Raw genomic sequence first — 24862 nt, 5'->3', positions numbered from 1 at the left:
TTTGGGCCAAATGCTGGCAAATAGTTCTAGATTTACATAGGATATCTGTCAGCATTGCAAGTTGGACTGAAAGTTTGTTTCCATGCTGTATATGTCTATGACTCTACTCCCTTTATACTCTTCAAGAGATTCACTTGATCTCAATTGTCTATACCAAATATGTCACCCTTCTTTTTTCTTGACCAGAGCTTTAATATCTCTAATCATCCCTTATTTCTTAATCCGACCAGCCTTGCCCTTCACTCTTAATCTATAGAATCTCTACAGTGTGAAAACAGGCCATTCAGCCCAACAGGTCCACGATGACCCTCCGAACGGCATCCCACAGACGCAGCCCCCTACCCAGTCCCTGTAACCCTACATTTTCCATGGCTAATCCACCTAACCTGCACATCTCTAGACTGTGGCAGGAAATTGGAGCACCCAGCAGAAAGCCACGCAGACACAGGGAGAATGTGCAAACTCCACACGGACAATCACCCAGGGGTAGAATTAAACCTGGGTCAATTGTTGAGGCAACAATGCTAACCACTGAGCCACTGTGCCACCCTGTTAATAGGAAAATACTGTCTCCGAACTCTTGTTATCTCACTTTTGAAAGTCTCTCACCTGCCAGTTGCTCCTTTTCCTGCAAACTGTACATTCCAATCAACTTTTGAAAATGCCTGTGTAAAGCTGTCAAAATTAGCTTTGCTCTAAGCTAGAACTTTAACTTCCATAAAAGGCCTATCATTTTTTCATAAATATTTTAAAATTAACAGAATTATGATCACTCAGCCCAAAGTGCTCCCCCACAGACACCTCAGTCAATTGTCCTGCCTTATGCCCCAGGAGAAGGCCAAGTTTTGCTCCTTCTCGAATAGCTATATCCACATATCGAAAACGGAAATTTTCTTGAACACACTTAAATTTCTCCCCATCTAAGCCCTTTACACAATACCTATCCTGGTCTACATTTGGAAAGTTAAAAATCTACCACCACACTCTATTATTCTAATAGATGTCTGAGATCTCCCGATGTATTTGCTCCTCCATTTCCCACTGACTGAGGTTGGGGTGGGGGGTGGGGGTGGGATGACGATTTGCTACAGTGCAATCCCATCAAAAGCTGAATGAGAAGAACATGTGCAAAAAAAAGGAAGTAATACTTGCAGGAGAGCCAGAGAGAGATCAAGGTCAGAGTACAGAATTTTGCAGAGAACACCATGTGAACGAAAAAGGAAGCAATTGGGATGTATAGCTCTACCTACAAGAAACTGAATCAATTGCAAATCTTTAGTTAGAAACAAGTCCATGATGATCTCTGCCACAGAAGTGTCAACTGTTGATTCTGACAAATCTATGCAAGCCATCAACGAATTAAATTTACTGGAAGGAGACAAGGGAATAGTTCTGCTGACCAACCATGGGCAATTAGGTTAAGGAGCACAATCAGCAAATGCAATGCTTTTAAACAAATACCACGCTATGCAAGATAAAGAGCCACTGGCAACACATGAAATTTCAGACAGACCACGGATGAAGCTAGGAGTAGACCTCTTCATTCTCGCAGGAGCTGAGTATCTTGTTGACTACTTTTCTAACGACTGGCACCTTGAACTGTCAATGTCAATAACTGCCACTGAGACTACAGAATGCCTGAAAGTGTACTTTAGACAGAGTGGTATTCCAAATTTTGAGATGAGTGACAATGGACTTCAATTCATGAGGGAAAATGTCAGGTGCTCCATAAAGGATTGGGAAACTCGTGAGCCAAAGAGCCTGTACTGTGCTGCACTGTTCTACGTTCTACGTATATGTTCAATGCCACACATCATCTCCATTCTATACTCAGTCAAACAAGAAAGCTAAGGCAGCAGTGAGAAACTACCAAAAAGGGACCATAGGAAAAAAAAAATCATGCAAATCAGCACAGACTTGTACAGAGCAATCCTTCAATGGAGTACACCTACTGAATGTATAGCAATTAGTTCCAATCCAAAGATTAATGTCAAACTGCACATAATCTACTGTTGCAATGGCAAAAAAAAGCAATAAAGCCAGAAACAGGACTAGATGTGACAGTGACAAAATCAAGTTGAGACAACTGAAAACCAAATTTCCCTTTTATCTAAACTGACAAGTTGTTGCCAGAACTGAACACTGAACAGCCAGATAGAATTTGCAGAATAATTTGGGCCTGACAAATAGTAGCTATCACATCGATCATACGTGGTAGACAGGAGAGCAGACACAACATCAGTCTCAGGTAACTATAGACAACTACCAAAGCTGTTCCCTCACCGCAAACAGATGTGGAATAAGAGACCTGATTACCTGAACAGACAAAAGGATGATTCAGTCCTGGAGGTGCACTGTTCCTCAGCAAGCAAACTAGATCTGCAATACTACTCACCACGGAAGCAACACTCCTCAGAGAAGGAACATCCACTAAGATCAAGCTGATACCAGAGGAACAAGCAATGACAAATGCACATGTATTAGGAAATCTACGTGCCTTAAGACCCTAAGAATATAGGACCAGAATTAGGCCATTTAGCTCATCAAGTCTGTTCCACCATTCAATTGTGTCTGATATGATTCTCAAACCACTCTCCTCCTTCTCCCTGTAACCCTTGATCCCTTTACTAATTAAAGAACCTGTCTATTTCTGTCTTAAATACACCCAATGATTTGGCCTCCACAGCCCTCAGCAGCAATGAGTTCCACGGATTCACCACCCTTGGCTGAAGAAATTCCTCCTCATATTCTCAATTTTAAAGGGTCATTGCCTCACTCGGAGACTGTGCTCTTGGGTCCTGATCTCTCCTACCAGTGGAAACATCCTTCTAATTCCACTCTATCCAGGCCACTCGGTATTCTGTAAGTTTCAGTCAGATCAAACCCCATTTAGCACAGTCCCAGAATCCTCAATCGCTCCTCATATAACAAGCCTTCATTCCTGGGATCATTTTTGTAAACCTTCTCTGGACCCCATCAATGCTGCCACATCCTTTCTTAAATATGGGGCTCCAAGCTGCTTGCAATATTACAAATACAGTCTGAGCAGAGCCTTACGCTGCTGAAGCTGTACATCTCTGCTCTTGTATTCTAGTCCTCTTGAAATGAGCACTAACACTGCATTTGCCTTCCTAACCACCAACTGAATCTGTATAACAACTGCGGATGCTGAATCCGTATGTTAACCTTAAGAGAATCCCGAACTAGGGCTCCTAAATCCCTTTGTGCTTCAGATTTCCAAAACTTTTCCCCATTTAGAAAATGTGTCTATTCTTCTGACCAAAGCATGTGACCCCACACTTTCCATCTGTCACTTCTTTGCCCACTCTCCTATGCTGTCCAAGTCCTTCTACAGCCTTCCCACTTCCTCAAACTACCTGTATCTCTATCTATCTTTTTGTCATCTGCAAACTTAGCAACAATGCCCTCAGTTCCTCCATCTAGATTATTAATGTATAACATGAACAGTTGTGGTACCAACACGGACCCCTGTGGAGCTGTAGTCACCGACTGCCATCCTGAAAAGACCCTTTATCCTTATTCTCTACCTTCTGTCAGTCAGCCAGTCCTCGATCCATGCCAGCGCCTTGCCCCAACACCACAGACATCTTATTTCGCAGCCTCCTGTGTGGTACCTTGTCAAAGGCATTCTGGAAATCCAAATCGATCACGTGCACTTGCGCTCCTTTGCCTAACTTGCCCATTACCTTCTAAAAGATTTGTCAGGTATTACGGAGTTGTGTAGAATATTTGTGAATTGGAAGGCAGGAAATCAGAATTTGCTTGTAAAAACGATAGTGGGGAAAAAGCAGTGCATGGTCCCTTTAAAAGACTGTGCTTGGAAGTTACTGTACAGACAGCCCAAGATTAAAACTGTGTATCAAAAGGCATTACAGTTGGGAGGCAAAACAGCAGTCTTGTCTTGCTGTTTTGACAATAAACTGGACTCAGCCAATTAATTTAATCCAAGTACAAAGTGAGTGAAAGCCTATTGAATTTAAAACCGGACGGTTTTGACAACCCAAAACCAATCAAATTATAAGAAATTGATATGTCATTAGGGGTATATAAGAAGGATTTTTTTTTGAAAAATCAGGGTAGAACTAACTGACATCTGAAGCAAAAGTAAATCTGACATTGGAGAAATAAACCTAACTCTCACACAAAATTATTCAGCTCCCTAAAACAAAAGCAACATCAAAGATACCACAGCACTTATAGCTAAGAGTCCTCACAGAAGAAATTACACTGAAAACATTCCTGACAGCAGGATCAGCAGAAGAAAGGCGTTTATGACTTGAGAGACAGTGAAGAAGTCAAAACATTCCAGAAGACACACTCTGTGTGAACTTTGAGAGACTAAGTTTTAATTTATTGTTTTCTTATTACTTGTAATTATACATTATTCATTGGAACAACATACCATTAGAAACTTGGAAATAGTAGTTAGAGGGGAATTGTTCGGTTAGTATTTCTGCTAATTTGTTCAATGTTAGGGTTAAATAAATAAATTGTTATTTGTTGCTTATAAAATAAGTATGAGGAATTCCTTTCCTTTAACTACACTTTTAACAGATTACGAAGGGCAAGGCGAGCTCCTCTGGGTGTTTCAGGTTTAATTTTTAGAAGAGAACCTCTACTCCCGCCAATAACAGATTACGGCTGGTGTCTCCGGTTAATTATCAGAGTGGTTCAACCTTTCCCCACTTCGTGACACAGGTATGACTTCCCCTTGATGAAGTTGTGCTGACTCAGACCTATTTTACTGCAGACTTTCAAGTACTCCACAATCTCATCTTCAATACTGGACTCTAAAATTTTAAAAATGACTGAGGTCAGGTTACTGGCCCATAAATTTCTTGTCTTCTGTTTCCTTTCCTTCTTAAGCAGAGGTGTTACGTTGGCCAATTTCTAATCCTCTGGGACTCTTTTGATTCCCAGTGATTCCTGCAGGATCACTCCCAATGTTTCCACAATTACCTCACCTATCTCCTGACCTCTGGGATGTGGTCCATTTGGTGATTTCCCACCTTCAGACCTTTCAGATTGCCAGCACCTTTTCCTTAATGATGGCCACTACACTCACCTCTTGAAGTTTTCGTGTCTTACTGATGTCTTCCACCGTGAGGACTGATGAAAAGTACATATTCAGTTCCTCTGACATTTCTCTGTTCCCTGTTACCACTTCTCCAGCCTCATTTGTCAGCAGTTCAATGTCCACTCTTGTATCTCTCTTACCTTTTATACAACTTAAAAAAACTCTTGAAATTGTCTTTGATATTTTTAGCTAGCTCAACTTCAAATTTCATCTTCTCCCCCTTTATCACGTTTTAGTTGTTATCTGATAGTTTTTAAAGACTTCCTAATCCTCTAATTTCCCAATAAACTTCACAACATCGTAAGTTTTCCCTTTTGTTTTTATGCTGTCCCGGTCTTCCCTTCTCAGGCTTGAATGCCTCATCTTCCCCTTAATATGTTTCTTCGTCCATGAGATGAATTTCTGCCATATCCCCAAAATTACTATCACGCGCCGCTGCCCCCCCCCCACCCACCTGCCAATTCCTGTCATTGCTGCTCCCCTCTCTTCCATACTAGGCTCCTCTTCCAATCAACTCTGGCCAGCTCCTATCTCATGTCTTTGTCGTTACCTTTAGTCAATTGTAATACCATTACATCTGATTCCAGCTTCTCCCTCCTATACGGCAGGGCAAATTCCATCATATCACAGTCACTGTCCTTACGGGTTCTTTGATCGCAAGCTCTCTCATCAAATCTCCCTCATTAAACTACACCAGATCTAGAAATGCCTGTTCCCAAGTGGGTCCTACCACAAGCTGCTCCAAATAACCTCTTGTAGACATTCCACAAATTCCTTTTCTTGAGATCTGGTACCAACCTGAATTTCCTAGACCACTACATATTGAAGATCCCACACGATTACTGTAATTATGCATATTCTTACATAACCTTTGTGTCTCCTGATTTATTTTCTGCCCCACTGCCTGACTACTGCTAGGAGGCCTGTATATAACTCCCAATGAGAATATACAATATATATGCAGTGACTAACACAGACCAGATTATAGGACTGCTTGCTCATTAGACAGACACAACTAACGGGTGGTTAAACTGGACGGCCACCACACCACAGGCAAGGGGAGAGTTTTGAGAGAGTCCTTCATAGTGGAAGATTTGAATCTATGCTGTTGGCATCACGCTTCATCACAAGCAACCCATCCAGCCAACTGAACTGACTGACTCATTGTATAGCTTATGACAGCAAATGATAATGCATGCGTTTCTGTCCTTGAAAAGAGAATGTTGAGTTACTGGTCTGGATGGTCTGTCATACTCACAAGACCTTCAACCCTGCTGCAACGTTTAGTGAGCAATTTGTGGCCGTTGAACACAAGTTGCAAGACCAATACCAAGGAACGCCTGGTATTTTCCTGAAATAGGGCTTGCAGTCCTCATATATTCTTTCGAGTGATCCTCCTATGTGTTGTTAATCATGTAAATAAGCAGTTTCCGTACATTGCACACTTATAACTTTAGATTTCTTTGATTGCTTCAAAGCACATGCAGTTTGACAAGACTGGTGAATTCAAATCGTGCTTTTATGCAGAACAGTTTTGCAGCTCTCACTATGGTAGGCCAAACAAGACTACAAAGTTTCTCGTAAGTCAATTGAAACATGTTTAATCGTCACAGCTACATGTAGTACCAACGATCTCAGGTTTAGTCTCCTGTCAGCCTACACACATATGAGAATAAGATATGCTTCTGCTCAGTAGTACCCTAAAAAGGCGTCTCTTCCGCTTATATGAACAGCAAGGAGAAGAGGTGCTGACCTGCATGCTGTCGGGATGTTGCTGATTCGCTGCTTACAGCAGCCTGGTGTGTGTCTCTCTCTCTCTCTCGCAATGTCCCACGGCACACTTTTCCACTGCAGCTTCACCCTCGATAACGCGGAGGCAGATAGGATTCCTCTCCTGTTGTATTGTATTTCACCCCCTGTAGATTGAAAACTGCTGCTGGTCCAGGGGATTTCTTTTCGGAGGGCACCAGTTTCCGGTTTCCTACGATGCCATTTATGGAAAGGCAGTGACACAATTTCCATATGAGGAAATAGCGAGCCTGTGACTCACTTCCATGTTCCCACTTGCTTCCCTTCTGGTTCATTGCTGAGGTGTGGCAGATAGGAAAATGGTTTATATTGATGGACGTAGACCTCAGAATGTTGTACAGCACATGTACCGTGTATGTAGTAAGCAGCTTTACAACCTTGTGATGTTGGAAACCTGTAATTAAAAAGTGATTATTCTTTTCTGTTGCTTTCTGCATGTAGGTGATGCGGGTAAGGCTGCATTCATTGACCATCACTGTTCCTATTACAGTATCTTACTTCCTGCGACAAGTGCTTAAATATTGAATAAAAACCAAAAGATGCTGTAAATCAGGAACAAAAACAAAGTTGCTGGAAAAGCTCAGCAGCTCTGGCAGCATCTGTGGAGAAGAAAACAGAGTTAACGTTTCAGGTCTGCTGACTGTGGGGAAGAAACGCGAAAGCTGACGCTTTGGGTCTAGATAACAAAGTGTGGGGTCTGGATGAACACAGTGGGCCAAGCAGCATCTTAGGAGCACAAAAACTAACTTTGTGGGTCTAAGCCCTTCATCAAAAAAAGGGGAGGGGGCAGGGGGTTCTGAAATAAATAGGGAGAGAGGGGGAGCTGGATAGAAGATGGATAGAAGAGAAGATATGTGGAGAGGAGACAGACCGGTCAAAGAGGCCGGGATAGCGCCAATGAAGGTGAGTATAGGTGGGCAGGTAGGGAGGGGATAGGTCAGTCCAGGGAAGACGGACAGGTCAAGGGGGCGGGATGAGGTTGGTGGATCGGGGTAGGGCTTGGGGTGGGAGGAAGAACAGGTTAAGGAGGCGGGTACTAGCTGGGCTGGTTATGCGATGCTGTCAGGGGAGGGGAGATTTTGAAGCTTGTGAAGTCCACATTGTTACTCTTGGGCTGTAGGTTTCCCAAGCGAAGTATGAGATGCTGTTCCTGCAGCTTCCGGGTGGCATCATTGTGGCACTGCAGGAGGCCCATGATGGATATGTCGTCCAAGGTGTGGGAGGGGGAGTTGAAATGGTTTGCGACTGGGAGGTGCAGTTGTTTGTTGTGAACTGAGTGTAGGTGTTCCACAAAGCAGTCCCCAAGTCTCCGCTTGGTTTCCCTGATGGAGAGGAGGCCACAACGGGAACAGTGGATACAATATACCACATTAGCAGAGGTGCAGGTGAACTTGTGTTTGATGTGGAAGGTCTTCTTAGGGCCTGGGATGGGGGTGAAGGGAAGGTGTAGGGGCAGGTGTAGCAATTGCTCCAGTTGCAGGGAATAGTGCTGGGGGGGTGGTGGGGCTGGAGGGGAGTGTGGAGCAGACAAGGGAGTCATGGTGAGAGTGGTCCCTCCGGAAGGCAGACAAGGGTGGGGAGGGAAAAATGTCTTTGGTAGTGGGGTTGGATTGTAGATGGCGAGGATGATGTGTTGTTCACCATCTCACCATCTGGTACGTGAGGATGAGGGGGATTCTATTTTGGTTGTTATTGCGGGAGGGGGGTGTAAGGGTTGAGTTGTGGGAAATGCGAGCGACACGGTTGAGGGTATTTTCAACCACTGTGGAGGGAAGTTGCGGTCCATGAAAAACGAGGACATCTGGGATGTCGGGAGTGGAATGCCTCACCTCGGGAGCAGATGCGGCGGAGGCGAAGGAATTGGGAATAGGGGATGGCCTTTTTGCAAGAAGCTGGGTGAGAGGACGTGTATTCTCGAAAACTGTGGGAGTCAATGTGCTTGAAATGGACATTGGTTTCCAGGTGGACGCCAGAGATGGAGACAGAGTGGTCCAGGAAGGAGAAAGAGGTATCAGAAATGGTCTAGGTGAACGTAAGGGTGGGAGGACGGTGTTAGTGAAGTGGATGAACAGTTTGATCTCCTCTTGGGAGCACGAGGTGGCGCCAATACAGTCATCAATGTAACGGAGGAAGAGGTGGGGGAATAGGGCCAGTATAACTTTGAAAGAGGGATTGTTCCACGTATCCTACAAAGAGGCAGGCATAGCTTGGGCCCATGGGGGTACCCATGGCCACCCCCTTTGTCTGTAGAAAGTGGGAGGAATTGAAAGAGAAGTTGTTGAGGGTGAGGACAGCTTCGGCTAAACGGATGAGGGTGTCAGTGGAGGGTGTCTGGTCGGGCCTGCAGGACAGGAAGAAGCAGAGGGCCTTTAGGCCATCTGCATGGGGAATGCAGGTGTATTGGAACTGGACATCCATGATAAAGATGAGGATTTGGGGACCAGGGAATTGGAAGTTTTGGAGGAGGTGGAGGGTGTGGGTGGTGCCACGGACATAGGTAGAGAGTTCCTGGATCAAGGGGGAAAGAATGGAGTCAAGATAGGTGGAGATAAGGTCAATGGGGCAGGAGCAGGTGAAGACAATGGGTTGACCAGGGCAGTCAGGGATGGAGATAGTAATGGGCAGTGCAGGGTTGGGGAATGATGAGGTTATAGGCTGTGGGTGGGAGGTCATCTGAGGTGATGAGGTTGTGGATGGTTTGGGAGATGATGATTTGGTGCTCAGGGTTTGAATCACGATCAAGGGGGCAGTAGGAGGAGGCATCAGAGAGCTGGCATCTGGTCTCGGCAACGTACAGGTCAGTGTGCCATACTGCAACTGTGTCTCCCTTGTCCGCGGGTTTTATGGTGAGGTTGGGATTGGAGCGGAGGGCTGGACGTTCTATGGGGGAGAGGTTAGAGTGGGTGAGAGGGATGGAGAGGTTGAGGTGATCGATGTCTCGACGGCAGTTGGAAATGAGGTTGAGGGAGGGTAGGAAGCCTTGGGGTGGTGTGCAAGAGGAGGGGGTGTGTTGGTGGCGGCAGAAGGGATCAGTAGAGGGAGGGTTAGGCTCACGGTTAAAGAAGTAAACACAGAGGGGCAGGCAGCGGAAAAACTACTCAATGTCCAAACATGAGTTGTATTCGTCAATGTTTGGGTGGAGGGGGACAAAGGTGAGCCCTTTACTGAGGACCGACCGTTCGTCTTCAGTGAAGGGGAGGTCTGGGAAAATGGTGAAGACTTAGCGGGGCTGGCTGCTACAGTCTCCTCTGGAGCTGCTGGCTGTGGAGGTGGTGGGCAGAGCGACGTTGGCAGTGGGCGGAGTGACATCAGCGGGCGGAGTGACACCGGCTGGTAAATCTTAAATGTTGGTGGCAGCAGCGTCCTCGATGGCTACTGTTACTCTTATTTTTTGGTTTCTAGTGCATAATACATTAAGTATGATTGACCTTTATAAATAATTTTACTAGACTCGCAGTAGAACATATATTTTAATGTAATTTGATACATTTGATCTTCAAACTCTTTATGTACAGAGTAACCAAATGGTATCTTCCCACACAGACCCACCAGCCACCTCAACATATATGATCATGCTGACTCCCATTACATCATGTACTCCACTGGAATATATTCACTCAGTTCGCACTGCATTACCAGGAAGTCATCAACAAAAGAACACTCACATAGCATGGAGGAGATAGAACAAAAAATCTGGAGTTGATACTGGACACATTTTAGTCAAACAGAGAATATTCATATCAAGTGATGTGCATGTTTGCCTGTAAGATGAGTATAGTCAAATATCTGAACCATGTACACAGAATGTTGGACCACGTTACAGACAGAGTCAGAGAACCGTCAGTGTCAGTAAACCCTCAAGGCAAGATATTTGTGTGTATATATGCATCTGTATGTGTGTGTGTGTGAGATAAATGTGCAAGTGTGTTGATGAGTGTACACGTGAATGTGGACTGTACAAGTGTGTGTGAAATGAGTGTATGGGTATATATTTATGTGCATGTGGAAGTGTGCGTATGTGCGTGCATCAGTGTATGTCTGTATATAAGTGTGTGTGTTTATACAAGTGTATGAGTGGCTGCATGCAGAACGAATATTCATGCCTGTGTGTGTGTGTATATACACAACTGTTTGTGCACGAATGTGTACGAGTGTCTGTAAAGTCGAATAGTCTTAAAACAGAAGCAAGCTGTTTGTGAATTTAAATCCAGCTGATTGCCTATTCATATATTTGTCCTGAAATCTAACACAATGGCTCTCACTCATAGTCACACACAAACACACTCAAGGAAGTACAGTTCAAGAGAACTGCACATGTTTACAAGTCATTAACAAAATGAATAGTTCATTATTTGTGTGAATGGTTTGTACTGAAAATGTGTTGCAGGCCTGCTAAAAATCATATTTTTGTTTCTGAAGTTTAGTTTGGGTGAGTTCAAAACCTGAAGAAGTCATAGAACAAAGTCATTTCAAGATTCTATCAAAGAAGTTGACTTTCACCAGTTCATAAAGTTAAATACTTGTCAGCTTGTCACCATTGGTCAGTTTACTGTATTGTCAGACTTGAAAAGGAACAGAATTGGAGACTTTGAGATGTTATAATCTCCAATTCTGAAGGCATAGGCATTATTGCCTTTTCTGCTGCCTTTGTGTTTTCTGTAAACAACATTTAAAGACCAAGGGGAAAGCAACATGGCTCTTTTACCATGGGTCTTGTCACAATTCCTCTTTAAAAACATGATGTTGATCTCAGATTGAACAGCAACAACCTCATTTATTGTTTTAAAACTGAAAGATCTGCGGACGCTGGAAATTGGGAGCAAAAACAGAACTTGCTGGAAAAGCTCAGCAGGTCTGGCAACATCTGTTAAGAGAAATCAGAGTTAATGTTTGGCTCAAGTAACCCTTCCTCAGAACTCAAACATCTGAGATAGGGTCACTTGATATGAAACGTTAACTCTGATTTTTTTCTTCACAGATGCTGCCAGACCTGCCAAGCTTTTCCAGCGACTTTGTTTATGTTCCTTGGTTCAGACATACTGCCTCCCCAGTGGGCAAATGCCTGGTGATAGTTATTTGCTTACAGCTGAACAAAGCATATCTGGCAAGACCAATGTGCATGGTGAGGAAATTTTCATTTATGGCTAGTTATATATTTTCTTCATTTCTGTTATATGCAATATATTCCTTTTTAATGGTCTGCATGTCAGACTTAGTAGTAGGAATATTGTGGAACACAGCTCCAATGTTACTTGATCTGCATAAACGCGGGAAGGAATTTTTGAATTGAATATACAACAAGTTGGATTCCCAAGCCTATAGAAATAAGACTGGTGACAAAAAAAAAGCAGAGAAACAAATTAGGGCTGCTTTCTGCTACATTTCAGTCTCCGAGGGATTTTGCTAGGGGAGGAAAGGGAACGGGATTACCTGCCCATTCCACAGAGCTAGGCTGCTAATTCGTCCATTTAAGGCCCTAGTTAAGGCCATTTTACATTTTTACTACTGTTTCACTGGGATATAGGGAACGTTCCCAAGTGACTGAGTCATTCATTATCTGCCACATCACTTCCAGGGGGTGCTGTTCATCCTGCAATTTACTCAATAAAAATACTAAAACAGACAATAGAAAATGCTGTGTGAGATATTTATTATTCACAGTAAAAAGCACATCTCTAATTTTCAGCAGCATATTACAATATCTTGTGATTTATCACAAACTGTCCGAAGTTACAGCCTGCTTATAGTTAATGATTATTAGACACTTTCAAGGGATGAAGGTCCACTGAAGCTTGTAATTTTTCTGTTATGCCTCAGGGGTTATTCCAAAGAATCTGGAAAACAAAGGTTCATTTGTTATATTTTCATACAATATTTCAACATTGTAAACCAATGCAGCTCCTCAGGTTAGATAGGATGATGCAATCTAACCATTAAACCAATTTCACCAGATTTCACTGCATTTTAGAAGTCTTATTCAGTGCGGCTGAGACTCAAGCCATCAAATGATATAACCAAGTTTACTTATTACCAAAAACGCCAGTTACTGGCTTCAGTTTTTATCATCAATAAAATATTCATTTTATAATTTCTTACTTGCTGTGCAAACATTCTGTAGTCGACAGAGCATAGAACACTGGAGCACAGGAATGGGCCCTTCAGCCCACGATGTTGTGCCAAACATGAAGCCAAATTAAACTAATCCCTTCTGCCTGTTCATGTGAATATGTAAAAGCTCCTCAAATGCTCCATCGTATCTACCTTCACTATCACCCCAGCAGCTCGTTCCAAACTCCTTTGAACTTTTCATCTCTTAAATGCATGCCCGCTAGCATTAGACATTTCAACTCTGGGAAAAAGATTCTGACCATCAACACTATCTATGCCTCCATAATTTTATTGACTTCTATCAAGTCTCCCCCTCGGCGCCTAGAGAGAACAACCAAGATTTTTCTAGCTTCTCCTTAGAGTTAATACACTCTAATGTGGGCAGCATCCTGGTAAATCTCTTCTATATCCTGTCCAAAGCCTCCACATCCTTCCTGTAATGTGGTGACCAGAATTGAACGCAATCCTCTAAGTGCGGCCTCACCGAAGTCTTATAAAACTGTAACATGACATCTTGACTCTTGTACTCACTTCCTCAACCAATAAGGGCCAGCATGCTATGTGCCTTCTTTACCACATTGTCTACTTGTGTGGCCACTTTCAAGGAGCTATGGACTTGAAACCCAAGATTCCTTAGTACATCAATGTTGTTCAGGGTCCTGCCATTTACTGCATACTTTTCCATTACATCTGATTTGCCTAAGTGCAGCACCTCACACACAGACAGATTAAACTCCATCTGCCACTTCTCTGCCCATATCTGCGACTGATCTACATTCCGCTGTATCCTTTGACAGTCTTCTTTGGTAGCCACAACTGCACTGATGTTGGAGAGATAATGGGAACAGCAGATGCTGGAGAATCCAAGACAACAAAATGTGAGGCTGGATGAACACAGCAGGCCAAGCAGCATCTCAGGAGCACAAAAGCTGACGTTTCGGGCCTAGACCCTTCATCAGAGAGGGGGATGGGGTGAGGGTTCTGGAATAAATAGGGAGAGAGGGGGAGGCGGACCGAAGATGGAGAGAAAAGAAGATAGGTGGAGAGAGTATAGGTGGGGAGGTAGGGAGGGGATAGGTCAGTCCAGGGAAGACGGACAGTTCAAGGAGGTGGGATGAGGTTAGTAGGTAGATGGGGGTGCGGCTTGGGGTGGGAGGAAGGGATGGGTGAGAGGAAGAACAGGTTAGGGAGGCGGAGACAGGTTGGACTGGTTTTGGGATGCAGTGGGTGGAGTGGAGGAGCTGGGCTGGTTGTGTGGTGCAGTGGGGGGAGGGGACGAACTGGGCTGGTTTAGGGATGCAGTTGGGGAAGGGGAGATTTTGAAACTGGTGAAGTCCACATTGATACCATTACGCTGCAGGGTTCCCAGGCGGAATATGAGTTGCTGTTCCTACAACCTTCGGGTGGCATCATTGTGGCACTGCAGGAGGCCCATGATGGACATGTCATCTAAAGAATGGGAGGGGGAGTGGAAATAGTTTGCGACTGGGAGGTGCAGTAGTTTGTTGCGAACTGAGCAGAGGTGTTCTGCAAAGCGGTCCCTAAGCCTCCGCTTGGTTTCCCCAATGTAGAGGAAGCCACACCGGGTACAGTGGATGCAGTATACCACATTGGCAGATGTGCAGGTGAACCTCTGCTTAATGTGGAATGTCATCTTGAGGCCTGGAAAAGGGGTGAGGGGGGAGGTGTGGGGGCAAGTGTAGCATTTCCTGCGGCTGCAGGGGAAGGTGCCGGGTGTGGTGGGGTTGGAGGGCAGTGTGGAGCGAACAAGGGAGTCACGGAGAGAGTGGTCTCTCCGGAAAGCAGACAGGGGTGGGGATGGAAAAATGTCTTGGGTGGTGGGGTCGGATTGTAGATGGCGGAAGTGTCGGAGGATGATGCACCCCACCAACCTCCGGATACAATGCATCATCCTCCGACACTTCCGCCATCTACAATCCGACCCCACCACCCAAGACATTTTTCCATCCCCACCCCTGTCTGCTTTCCGGAGAGACCACTCTCTCCGTGACTCCCTTGTTCGCTCCACACTGCCCTCCAACCCCACCACACCCGGCACCTTCCCCTGCAACCGCAGGAAATGCTGCACTTGCCCCCACACCTCCCCCCTCACATCCCAGGCCCCAAGATGACATTCCACATTAAGCAGAGGTTCACCTGCACATCTGCCAATGTGGTATACTGCATCCACTGTACCCGGTGTGGCTTCCTCTACATTGGGGAAACCAAGCGGAGGCTTAGGGACCGCTTTGCGGAACACCTCCACTCAGTTCGCAACAAACTACTGCACCTCCCATTCGCAAACTATTTCCACTCCCCCTCCCATTCTTTAGATGACATGTCCATCATGGGCCTCCTGCAGTGCCACAATGATGCCACCCGAAGGTTGCAGGAACAGCAACTCATATTCCGCCTGGGAACCCTGCAGCCTAATGGTATCAATGTGGACTTCACCAGTTTCAAAATCTCCCCTTCCCCAACTGCATCCCTAAACCAGCCCAGTTCGTCCCCTCCCCCCACTGCACCACACAACCAGCCCAGCTCCTCCACTCCACCCACTGCATCCCAAAACCAGTCCAACCTGTCTCCGCCTCCCTAACCTGTTCTTCCTCTCACCCATCCCTTCCTCCCACCCCAAGCCGCACCCCCATGTACCTACTAACCTCATCCCACCTCCTTGACCTGTCCGTCTTCCCTGGACTGCACTGATGTTTGTGTCATCTGCAAACGTACTAGCCTTCCCATCTATGTTTTCATCCAAGTCATTTACATCTATCACAAACAGAAGCAGCCTCAGTATGGATCCGTGTGGAACACCACCAATCACAGACCTCCAGCCAGAAAAACACCCTTCCACCACTACTCTCTGCCTTCAATGGCAGTTTGGAATCCACGCAGCTAAGTTACCATGGATCCCATGCATCTTGATCTCCAGGATGAGTCTACCACTGGGCACCTTGTGGAGAGCCTTACTAAAATCTATGTAGACAATATCCACTGCTCAAACCTGATTGATCATCTTTGTCACCTTGTCAAAAAAATTCAATCATGTTAGTAAAACATGACCTGTCCTGTACAAAGCCATGCTGACTGTCCCTAATTAGACCATGCATTTCCAAATGCGCATAAATCCTATCGCTAAGAATTCTCTCCAATAACTTCACAACCACTGATGTGAGACTCACCAATTGATGGTAGGGCAATTAAAAAAAAATGATATTGGCAGTGTATGACTTTTTCAGTACATTTCCACTGAAAGGTCCTTGGGAGTACTTCAGAAGAATTACAATTTTATTTCAGCGTTAATGGTTTGGGAATGACTCCCTGCCTGCCCCAAATACAGACATTCTTACAGAAAGGAGCTGAAAGGAATTAGGACAATTTATAAGCATGCTAATTCGGGGCAGGAGTAGGCCATTCGGCCTCTTGAACTTGCTTCACCATTTATAAGATCATGTCTGATCTGGTTGTCACCATTAATCCATTCTTATCTACCTTCAATAACCTTTCACCCCTTGTTAACCAAGAATCTCTTCACCTTACCCTTTAAAAATAGTCAAAGATTCTGCCTTCACTACCTTTTGAGGAAAAGACAGATTATGTTGGGTTTTCTCATATTCCCAGCCTTCTGAGAAGCCCAATAGAGGTATATCGGATAAACATAAAAGATGAGTCTCTCTGGGGGCCTACAACAGCAATGGGGCCTGGATCTTTGAAGAAATTCCTCTAATTATTTTTAAGAATTAATATTGAATGGACTTCCTAACAAAACAGGCTGCAGAAAGCTCATAAATACCTTTTAAAAGGGCATCATTTCCACCCAACAATTTCCATTGTGTAACCTGTTTCCAATAGCAATTGGGAAGGAATCGAGACATTATTCAAAAATACAAGCTTTGGTGGGCAAGGTCTTGGGTGTGTATATTGTTGTGGTACAATTTGCAGGATCTGTTACCTGGCTTGTTACAGGTTCTGATTCAGAAGTGTATTCCCCTCACAGGGAATGATGTACTTTTTCCTGGTGATGGAGTTGCAGAATTTTGCTTTTCCTTTATTCATTCATGGGATGAGGGTGTCACTGGCTAGGTAGCATTTCTTGCCCATCCCTAATTGCCGTAGTTAAGAATCAACCACATTGCTGTGGGTCTGGAGCCAAATGCAGACCAGTCCAGATAAGGATGGGTCTAGAGCTTCACAAAGGACATTAGTGAACCAGATGGACTTTTCCCAACAATTGGTCATCATTAGACTCTTAATTCTAGATTTTTATTGAATTCAAATTCCACCATCCGCTGTGGCAGAATTTGAACCTGGGTCCCCAGAACATTACCCGGGTCTCTAGACTAACAGCCCAGCGATAATACCACTAAGCTGTTGCTTTCCCCGAGGCCACCATCCCACTCCATCCATGCATTCACCCTGCCAGACAATAATGAAGCAGTCCATACTTTTCATACATCCTCCAAGAGAGTAGAGAATGTTGTTGGAGATGATTGTATCAAGCCAAAGAGACTTGTGGAGAGGGAGAAAATAGAAGTTGAGTTAACTGTTTGTGCCTAAATGTTAATAGTTTAATTTGCCTTGTGCAAACAACTGGAGAATGAGGGCTGATGAGGGAGGGAGTCGGAGGGGGGGGGCAATGGGATGACTGGAGTAGAGGGGAGTGAAGGGTTTACTCCAAGAATAATAATGGAGCATGCACCAAAGTAGTTATGTCTTAAAGACATCAGACTACATGGACCTGGAGTGTCAGTTTGTAAGGCTTTAGCAGTATGTCCTCTTACCAAGCCTGGTGAATAGTTATGTTTAACAAAGCCTGTTCACGTTCAAACAGCTGACAAGATATGTTCGTGTTCACACAGATGATTGTAGACCTCATTTCTACAGCATTTCACCATGGCAGCCACAATGGTTGTCTTCAGCACTTTAACTTAGGCCTGTACTTTCAGCCCCTGCTTCCTTCTCAAACCCACCATCCCTCTTAGTTGCCAAATGTGCTTTACAGCCAAGTATATGTGAGCTCTAGGTAAATTGTGTCCAGTGACTCCCTTCTGCAAGGAGTGGGTCTGGAACAGAAAATGGAACTGACACCAGGAGTCCAACCTCCTACATTCTTCCTGGGTGAGACTACATGTTTGTGACAGGTTACAAACTGTACATATAAACTCTCATTCACCAGGACCTGAACTGTGACTGCTCAAACTTGGTTCCTGTAGGTTATCCTTTCAAAGGTCATTTGAAATAATGGGTAAGATATCTTAAAGAGATTAAAACTAAGTGGGTTCTGGTAAGATTTCTGTAAGAGTTAGATGTGAAGCCCAACAAGGCTGTCAGCAACAACTTGTTCCATATAATATGCTTTTAACAAGTGGCATGTTGAGTTTCTCACTGGGCAGTGGTGCGTTTCCTAGCTTACCAAACTTGGCAAGCAAACTAGAGGCTGAGAAAAATGACATGGAAACCAGAATGGGCAACTGGACAATTCAACTCGCTGCTTGCTCTGAATGACAGATATTGGGCACCACAAACTCAGGGCATGTACCATGAGCACCAGCCAGATGCATCCCACATCCATGGAGCGTGGCATCCAACATATGCCAGCCTCTAACAATGCTCGTGGCATATCTCCAATTGCTTACAGGACACTGTGGTGCTACAATGACGCACCTTGGGCTGTGCCAGCAACTATTATCGTAATGCGGCAGCAAGGACACACACTCAGTTTATGGGCTGTACAAGTCTGCAAGTCCAGGCTGCCTGCTTGCTCCTATAATGCTCATTCACTGTGAACCTACTTGGATGCTCATAGCGTTCCCTCTTTGCATTGCCTTACTTTGTCCTCTCAGCTTCAAGGCTCGTATTACTTCTGTGTGTATTGCTCAAACAGAAAAGGAGGACATTTGTCATTGTTATCAGCCTCAGTGAAAGTTGGGGCTGGGGATTAGCCTTCACTCAGTGGGTCTCGGCACAGTAAATCATGGGCAGCCTCTGATACAGTCCAAACGCAGCTGCTCAGGCAAACAGAATCAGGAAGCTCCCTAAGTAAGGGGGTGAGGAACTGAATGTCGAGCACAATGGCTGTTACTTCTGGTATAGATCAGGAGGTGGCCCAAGCACGTCAGGAAGCATTGCAAGAAGGTGTGAGAGTTAGTGGTGTCAGGGTTTCGGATGGCTGAGAGTAAGTGAGGAGAGATGTTGCATGCAATAATAAGCCTTTGTGGGAGGTGGGTGCAGCAGCAAGGATAGAGTGAGCGTAATGTATCAGAGAAAGGATGATGGCACTTACCCTGGCTGAGTGAAGAAGGCGATTGACCTTCTTCTTACAGTGTTGGGCACTCCTTCAGATGGCCGAGCGTGCTTTAACGCAAGTGACAGTCTCACACCAGACTGGCATAGTCTGCTGCTGTAGCCTCCACCGCTGGTCCTAGGGAAAGGCAAAGTCCCATCTCTGCACAATGCAATCCAGCAGGACCTCCAGGACTTTACCTGCAAAGCCAGGGTGCTGATATCCCCTTGTCTGCCTTATCAGGAACTGTGCAGGGCAGCTCCGGGCTGATAGTGCTTATCCTGCTGTACAACAGGTTTTTAAAGGTGGCATGGGCACAAGGGATGCTGGTGATTTCTGAGACATCTGTTGAGTGGCACATGGTAATAAGGAGGTGAAACTGAACATGAGGGATGCTGCAAGCCTGGAATAGCTAGTTAATTGGACAAATTTGCCAGGATACATGAGAAATCCCTCCAAAAAATTTTACACAACTCAGATGTATCCAAAAACAATCTAAGATCCAGCATAACAAGGTGTGGGGCTGGATGAACACAGCAGGCCAAGCAGCATCTTAGGAGCACAAAAGCTGACATTTCAGGCCTGGACCCTTCATCAGAAAAGGGATGAAGTGGGTCCAGGCCCTTTTCTGATGAAGGGTCCAGGCCCAAAACGTCAGCTTTTGTGCACCTAAGATGCTGCTTGGCCTGCTGTGTTCATCCAGCTCCACACTTTGTTATCTGGAGTTCCCATTGTCTCTAAGATCCAGCACACTGTTTTCATCTCATCAGCCTGAATTGATTAATAATCTAGTTCCCAGAGCTGAATGGATAGTATGTTAGTACACTTCATAGTTAGCCTCTCATAAATGCTGTTTGTGTGCAATAAAATGAAATTACTGCCTTCCTATAAAGATAACTTTTGTAAGAAGAGATTTTGATATAAATGTACATACGTTTCAGATGATGTTTTGTTTGTTGTGAATATACATCAAAAGTTCTTCCATTACGAGGCTGGAATTAACAACATAAAATATTATCACTCAAATACGTGATAGAACTGCTTTAAGAAACAATTCACTTGAAACTGTAGTGTCATATTCAATAATTGTATCAAATATACCAATTTTGCCGTACATGATATATACGTACATCCTAAACAGAGCGAATGGCTTTCCCAGAGTCCCTGAACCATTATGTGAAATCAAGTGATAAGAAATATTTAAAAAAAAATAGGAACAAACAATACTTCAAGAGACAATTTAGGATAATTGAGGACATACCTTTTTATATATTCTGTTTTGTGCAAACTGTTGCTTCTGAAATGGAAGGTTTCTTTAATAATAGATGTCAGATGTTGTTTTGTAAATTAACTTTACAACGTTAATAAGCTATTTTGCACTATATATTCAGGTTTCCCTCCTCCTGGGTAATTAGAGAGCTTCGGGTTACAAGAGCCTTGAAGCAGCATCCCAAGAAAATAAGGTTATACAAATAGAATTGGATGAAGTTTCCTAGTGTTTGGCTAAATGTTAATTTTGTTCAGTTTTTGACCTAGCAAGACTTCTCACACCATATTCCAAAGTTCACCTTATTATCCGTGCACGCACTGCTTTGACACTCTGATAATTGTGTCCTTTCAGTCAACACTGGCAGAAGTACCTGCTAGTGTTGGGACCTCCCAGGATTCCCAACCTGGCATCATTTTTAAAACCCAGATGTGTGCCCAGTCAAGTCTCAGTCAGGGGTTCCCTTCACTGCGCATATATAGTTAGAGGGCAACCAAAAACAAATGCTTCGCAGGCCATATCAATAGCATGGCTGACATTTCATTGCAGGTCCAAGTTCACATTGATAAATCTGTTGCTATTTAAGAATCAAGCTACTCAGCTTACCCACCCCTAATCTCATCCCATCTCAGTACCTTTACTCCTTCTCCAATGTAACCCATCATCCTCCCATTGTTCAATGTAGCAGCTCACATACTGGAAATCCTTCAAACACTTGAAAACACTCGCTTCTACCCAGCAATAGCAGAAACGAACAATGAACAAATTCACACTGTATTTGTTAATGGGACCAAAAACAAACTATGTGGCTTCTGAACACCAAAAAATATACAGTTAGAGAGTGATCATGGCAATTAGCACTCATCAACTAGAACTGGGTGTCAATTCAGCCCTGTTTATCTTATTGTATTTGATGCTACTGTGTTCTATTATTCAGGATAATGTTCCTCCTGCTTAATGTCCCCAGTTTTGGAGTCTGAAGACTGCTGCTGAATTTCCAGCTCTTCAGAGTCTAACTCTTAACTTCCTGTCTTGCTACAGTTCTGCAAATCAGAAAATGCTAGGATTATGCAATACACTCTGTGTGGATTGTGCTTTAAGAATGCCCCTGACCGATCCAAGCATCTGAATCTCATGTTGAGCAGGCCTATCATCTGCTCCATCACGGCCCTGGTCAAAGAATGGGCTGCATTGGATCTACCCTTGGCCTCAGTCAGGAGTTTGCATAACAGAGTCATCAGACATGGCTGTAGAGGGTAGTCCTGCTCTTCCAGTAAGCATCGTGGTAAGATGTCTAGTTCTTAGTGGTTTAGCATATCCCTCCAAACAGTGGGACATACAGGACTCAGACAAGGATGGCCTTGGAATGCCTCTACATAGACCTTATTCCAATGAATGCAGAACAAGCCAATTTGTGCAAATATAGTAGGAGATGGTAAGTATTGATTACTGAAATCTTGTCTTCTATACTACCTACAAAAGGTAGCATTTCAGAGAAGAACCTGTTGTCAAATACCTACAGTTCAAGATGAGACGGTATCAGCTCTGTGCCCTTGTGCAGCCTATGAAATCCTGGGCCAATTTTGTGAATTGTAGCTCACAGGTACCAATTTTAAGGTCATCTGTAATTACCTCTGCATCACAGAGATCAACCTGCAATGACCAATAACATGGTCAAGATTGTTTGGGACCAGTACCCAACACAGTTAGATGCTAACTGCATTTTGCATCCAGGATGCTATGATTACAAATGATTTCAATCTGAATTTTGAAAGTGCCTAGTCAATGCAATTGTCCTATGAAGGGTATCATATCATCCGTAAGAAGACCTCATGTGCTCACGCAGAGAATAAAACACTTACTCTTCCCACTCCAGGTCTGGTCACAGTCATTTTCTATTCCTGGAGCACAACCAAGACTTGTATGAGGGTCTGGAAGTCCTTGCAGATTACACTTGGCACAGTGAGTCACAGACTCTGCCTGGGAATAAAGCCCCACACTCCTTCCGCTAGCTCCATGCTTCTCTCTTGCTGGTACTCCCTATCAAGCCCCTTAGTACGGACTCTTCCAACATTCCCATAAACCTCGATAATTTCAGACTTTATCTCTCACATTACTCTCTGAGCCCCAATCCTCCAGTTAATTCATGCAAACCATCGTGATATACTGGCCTCCATTGATGCTGCGATGGGGGTAACTTCCCCTCTGCAAGTAACCCCTGAGCCTTCATTGCTCTGTCATCTCCCCACTTCATTGCATGCTGCCTTCAATCTCCACCACTGAGTTCCACAGCTTCCTTCTGACAGCAGTGACTGCTGATTACCCACCCTGCCTTTGATGTTTAGTGGTAGATCCACAGGGCTGAACATGGCCCACCCTCTTAACTACTTAGTTGTACAACCCACCTGAGCAGTGACCAGAGCCCCGAGTGATCCCTGTGCAGCACCCAAACTGACTTAACAGGACTACTTGGACTGGTTACACTGGGAGCCACGGGGCTGACTGTGGCTCATTTCATAGACTGTAGAAGTTTGGACACCAACCTCCCCATTGAATTTCCTAAGGAGCTGACTGACTGTGCCCAAGCTCTAGGCCTGGTGGCAGCCATGACTTATTGTGCCTGGAAGCCCTGAGTAAATGGTGTATTCCTTGATTTGACTGAAGCGTACTCCCCATGGCATTTGAGAGATGGCTGTTTGGTTGAAACACATGCAGTATGCTGCTGGCCCATGATGCAGGGGTGAGATTGATGCTTTGCAGCAATAGGTCAACACCCTTGAATGATGACTGTTGACAACCATGACAAGCTTCCTGGCTTTGTGCCTGCCTTAAAAGGCAGATCAAGACAGGAACACTGTGAACCTTTTAGCTCTGGCTGGGGACAGGAGCGGGGAGGTGAAAAAGCAATGCAAGGCAAGGTAGAGCCGGTGCATTCCAAAGTGCAGCACTGATTTGCAGGAGTGTATTGTAAGGGCTTGGAGATGTGCCATGAGCATGCAATGAGGCTGGTGTGTGTTTGATGCCAAAGTCTGTGGATGTAGGGTGCAGGTGGTTGCCGCCCACGGATCTGGGTTGTTGGGAACTGCTGCACCAGATGGAGTGCCAAGTGGCAATTGGTGAGCTGGAGATGCCAGGTACCTGTTCAAACTTTCAAGTTGGGAATTGTCACCATCTAGCTTCTATCCAGAAAGTGGGAGAATTGAAAACTGCATCTCAATGAGATGAGATTAACTAACAATTGAAAGCTAATAGATGTAAATAGACCTCTTGCTGCTCACTAGGAAGATTCACCTTGAACTATTCAACAGTTGGTAGGAAAATGGGGCTTTTTGTTCTTGTCATTGAGAATTACTGACTTCTGATCTCACCTGATTTTACCAGCTTTCTTGCCAATGCATATATCAAATGTATACCTAGCCCTAACCTGGCAGAATGATGTCAATATTTAATGGATAACAGCAGGAGTTGGCTGAGATGTCATGCAATGCTAGGGACCCAAGGGAAGGATTTCCATTGTAAGGATAGACTTGTGTTGCATAGGGAGATGGAAGTAGGAGGGTTTGTGACTTCTATACCCGTTCAGGGAAAGAGGGAGGCAAAGCTGGGTCTGGAGGTGGCTAATAATCCCTTGCAAAGCCTGGGAAAGTGGATCTGGCACTCCTGATCCAGAAGAATTCCAAATGGAAATAGCATTTTAAAATTTATCTTAGCCTTTATTAGAAGCTCATACCCTAAGAACTGGAATAGTTCAAAAGGCAGCTGAAGGGCAATTAGTGATAAGGAATAAATGCCCATATTGCACAAAAAAATTTTAAAATATTTCCAGCTTCTGGACAATTGTTCTTATATTCATACTCATGGAAGTGTAGAAATTAAAGACTTAAACTGCTTTGGCCATATGGACTACTCATGTTGGACACACCAGCAAGCCATAGTCCTCAATCAATATATCACACTGATCTCACATCCTTTTAAGCACTTTTCCTTTAACCATTTATCTGAACAAGTGTTCAAATTTGATATTAACTGTGTTTGAGTTGCTGATTCACAGGTATTTGCCACATTCTTATAAGCCTCTGTTTCAGAAGGTTTCTCTTGCTCCAAATTTCTTATCACTTAATCTTGTATCACTGTCGTACTTTTCTCAACCTTATAACCACAAACAGTCACACATTTGACCAGCTGTCCTCAAACTGGTAGGAACACTGCTTGAAAGGGATAATTTATTTTATTCATTCTTGGGAAATGGATGTCCTTGGCTCGGTGAATATATATTACCCATCCCCAGCTGTCC

General features: G+C 44.3%; 1 protein-coding gene across 1 annotated transcript in view; it reads right to left on the bottom strand.

Moving 5' to 3' along the window:
* Nucleotides 1-7079, bottom strand: part of pdcl3 (phosducin-like 3) — a 30177-nt gene extending 23098 nt beyond the window's left edge. The window contains exon 1 of the mRNA XM_048533297.2: nucleotides 6852-7079. Coding sequence (XP_048389254.1) covers nucleotides 6852-6857 — 6 coding nt within the window. The 5' untranslated portion in view covers nucleotides 6858-7079. The remainder of the gene's footprint in view (nucleotides 1-6851) is intronic.
* Between the last annotated feature and the right edge of the window lie 17783 nt (nucleotides 7080-24862).

This window comes from Stegostoma tigrinum, chromosome 6, assembly GCF_030684315.1.
Source record: "Stegostoma tigrinum isolate sSteTig4 chromosome 6, sSteTig4.hap1, whole genome shotgun sequence".
In the NCBI taxonomy this organism is placed as follows: Eukaryota; Metazoa; Chordata; class Chondrichthyes; order Orectolobiformes; family Stegostomatidae; genus Stegostoma; species Stegostoma tigrinum.
The sequence above is the reverse complement of the archived record's forward strand: the minus strand, read 5'-3'. Positions and strand labels throughout refer to the sequence as shown.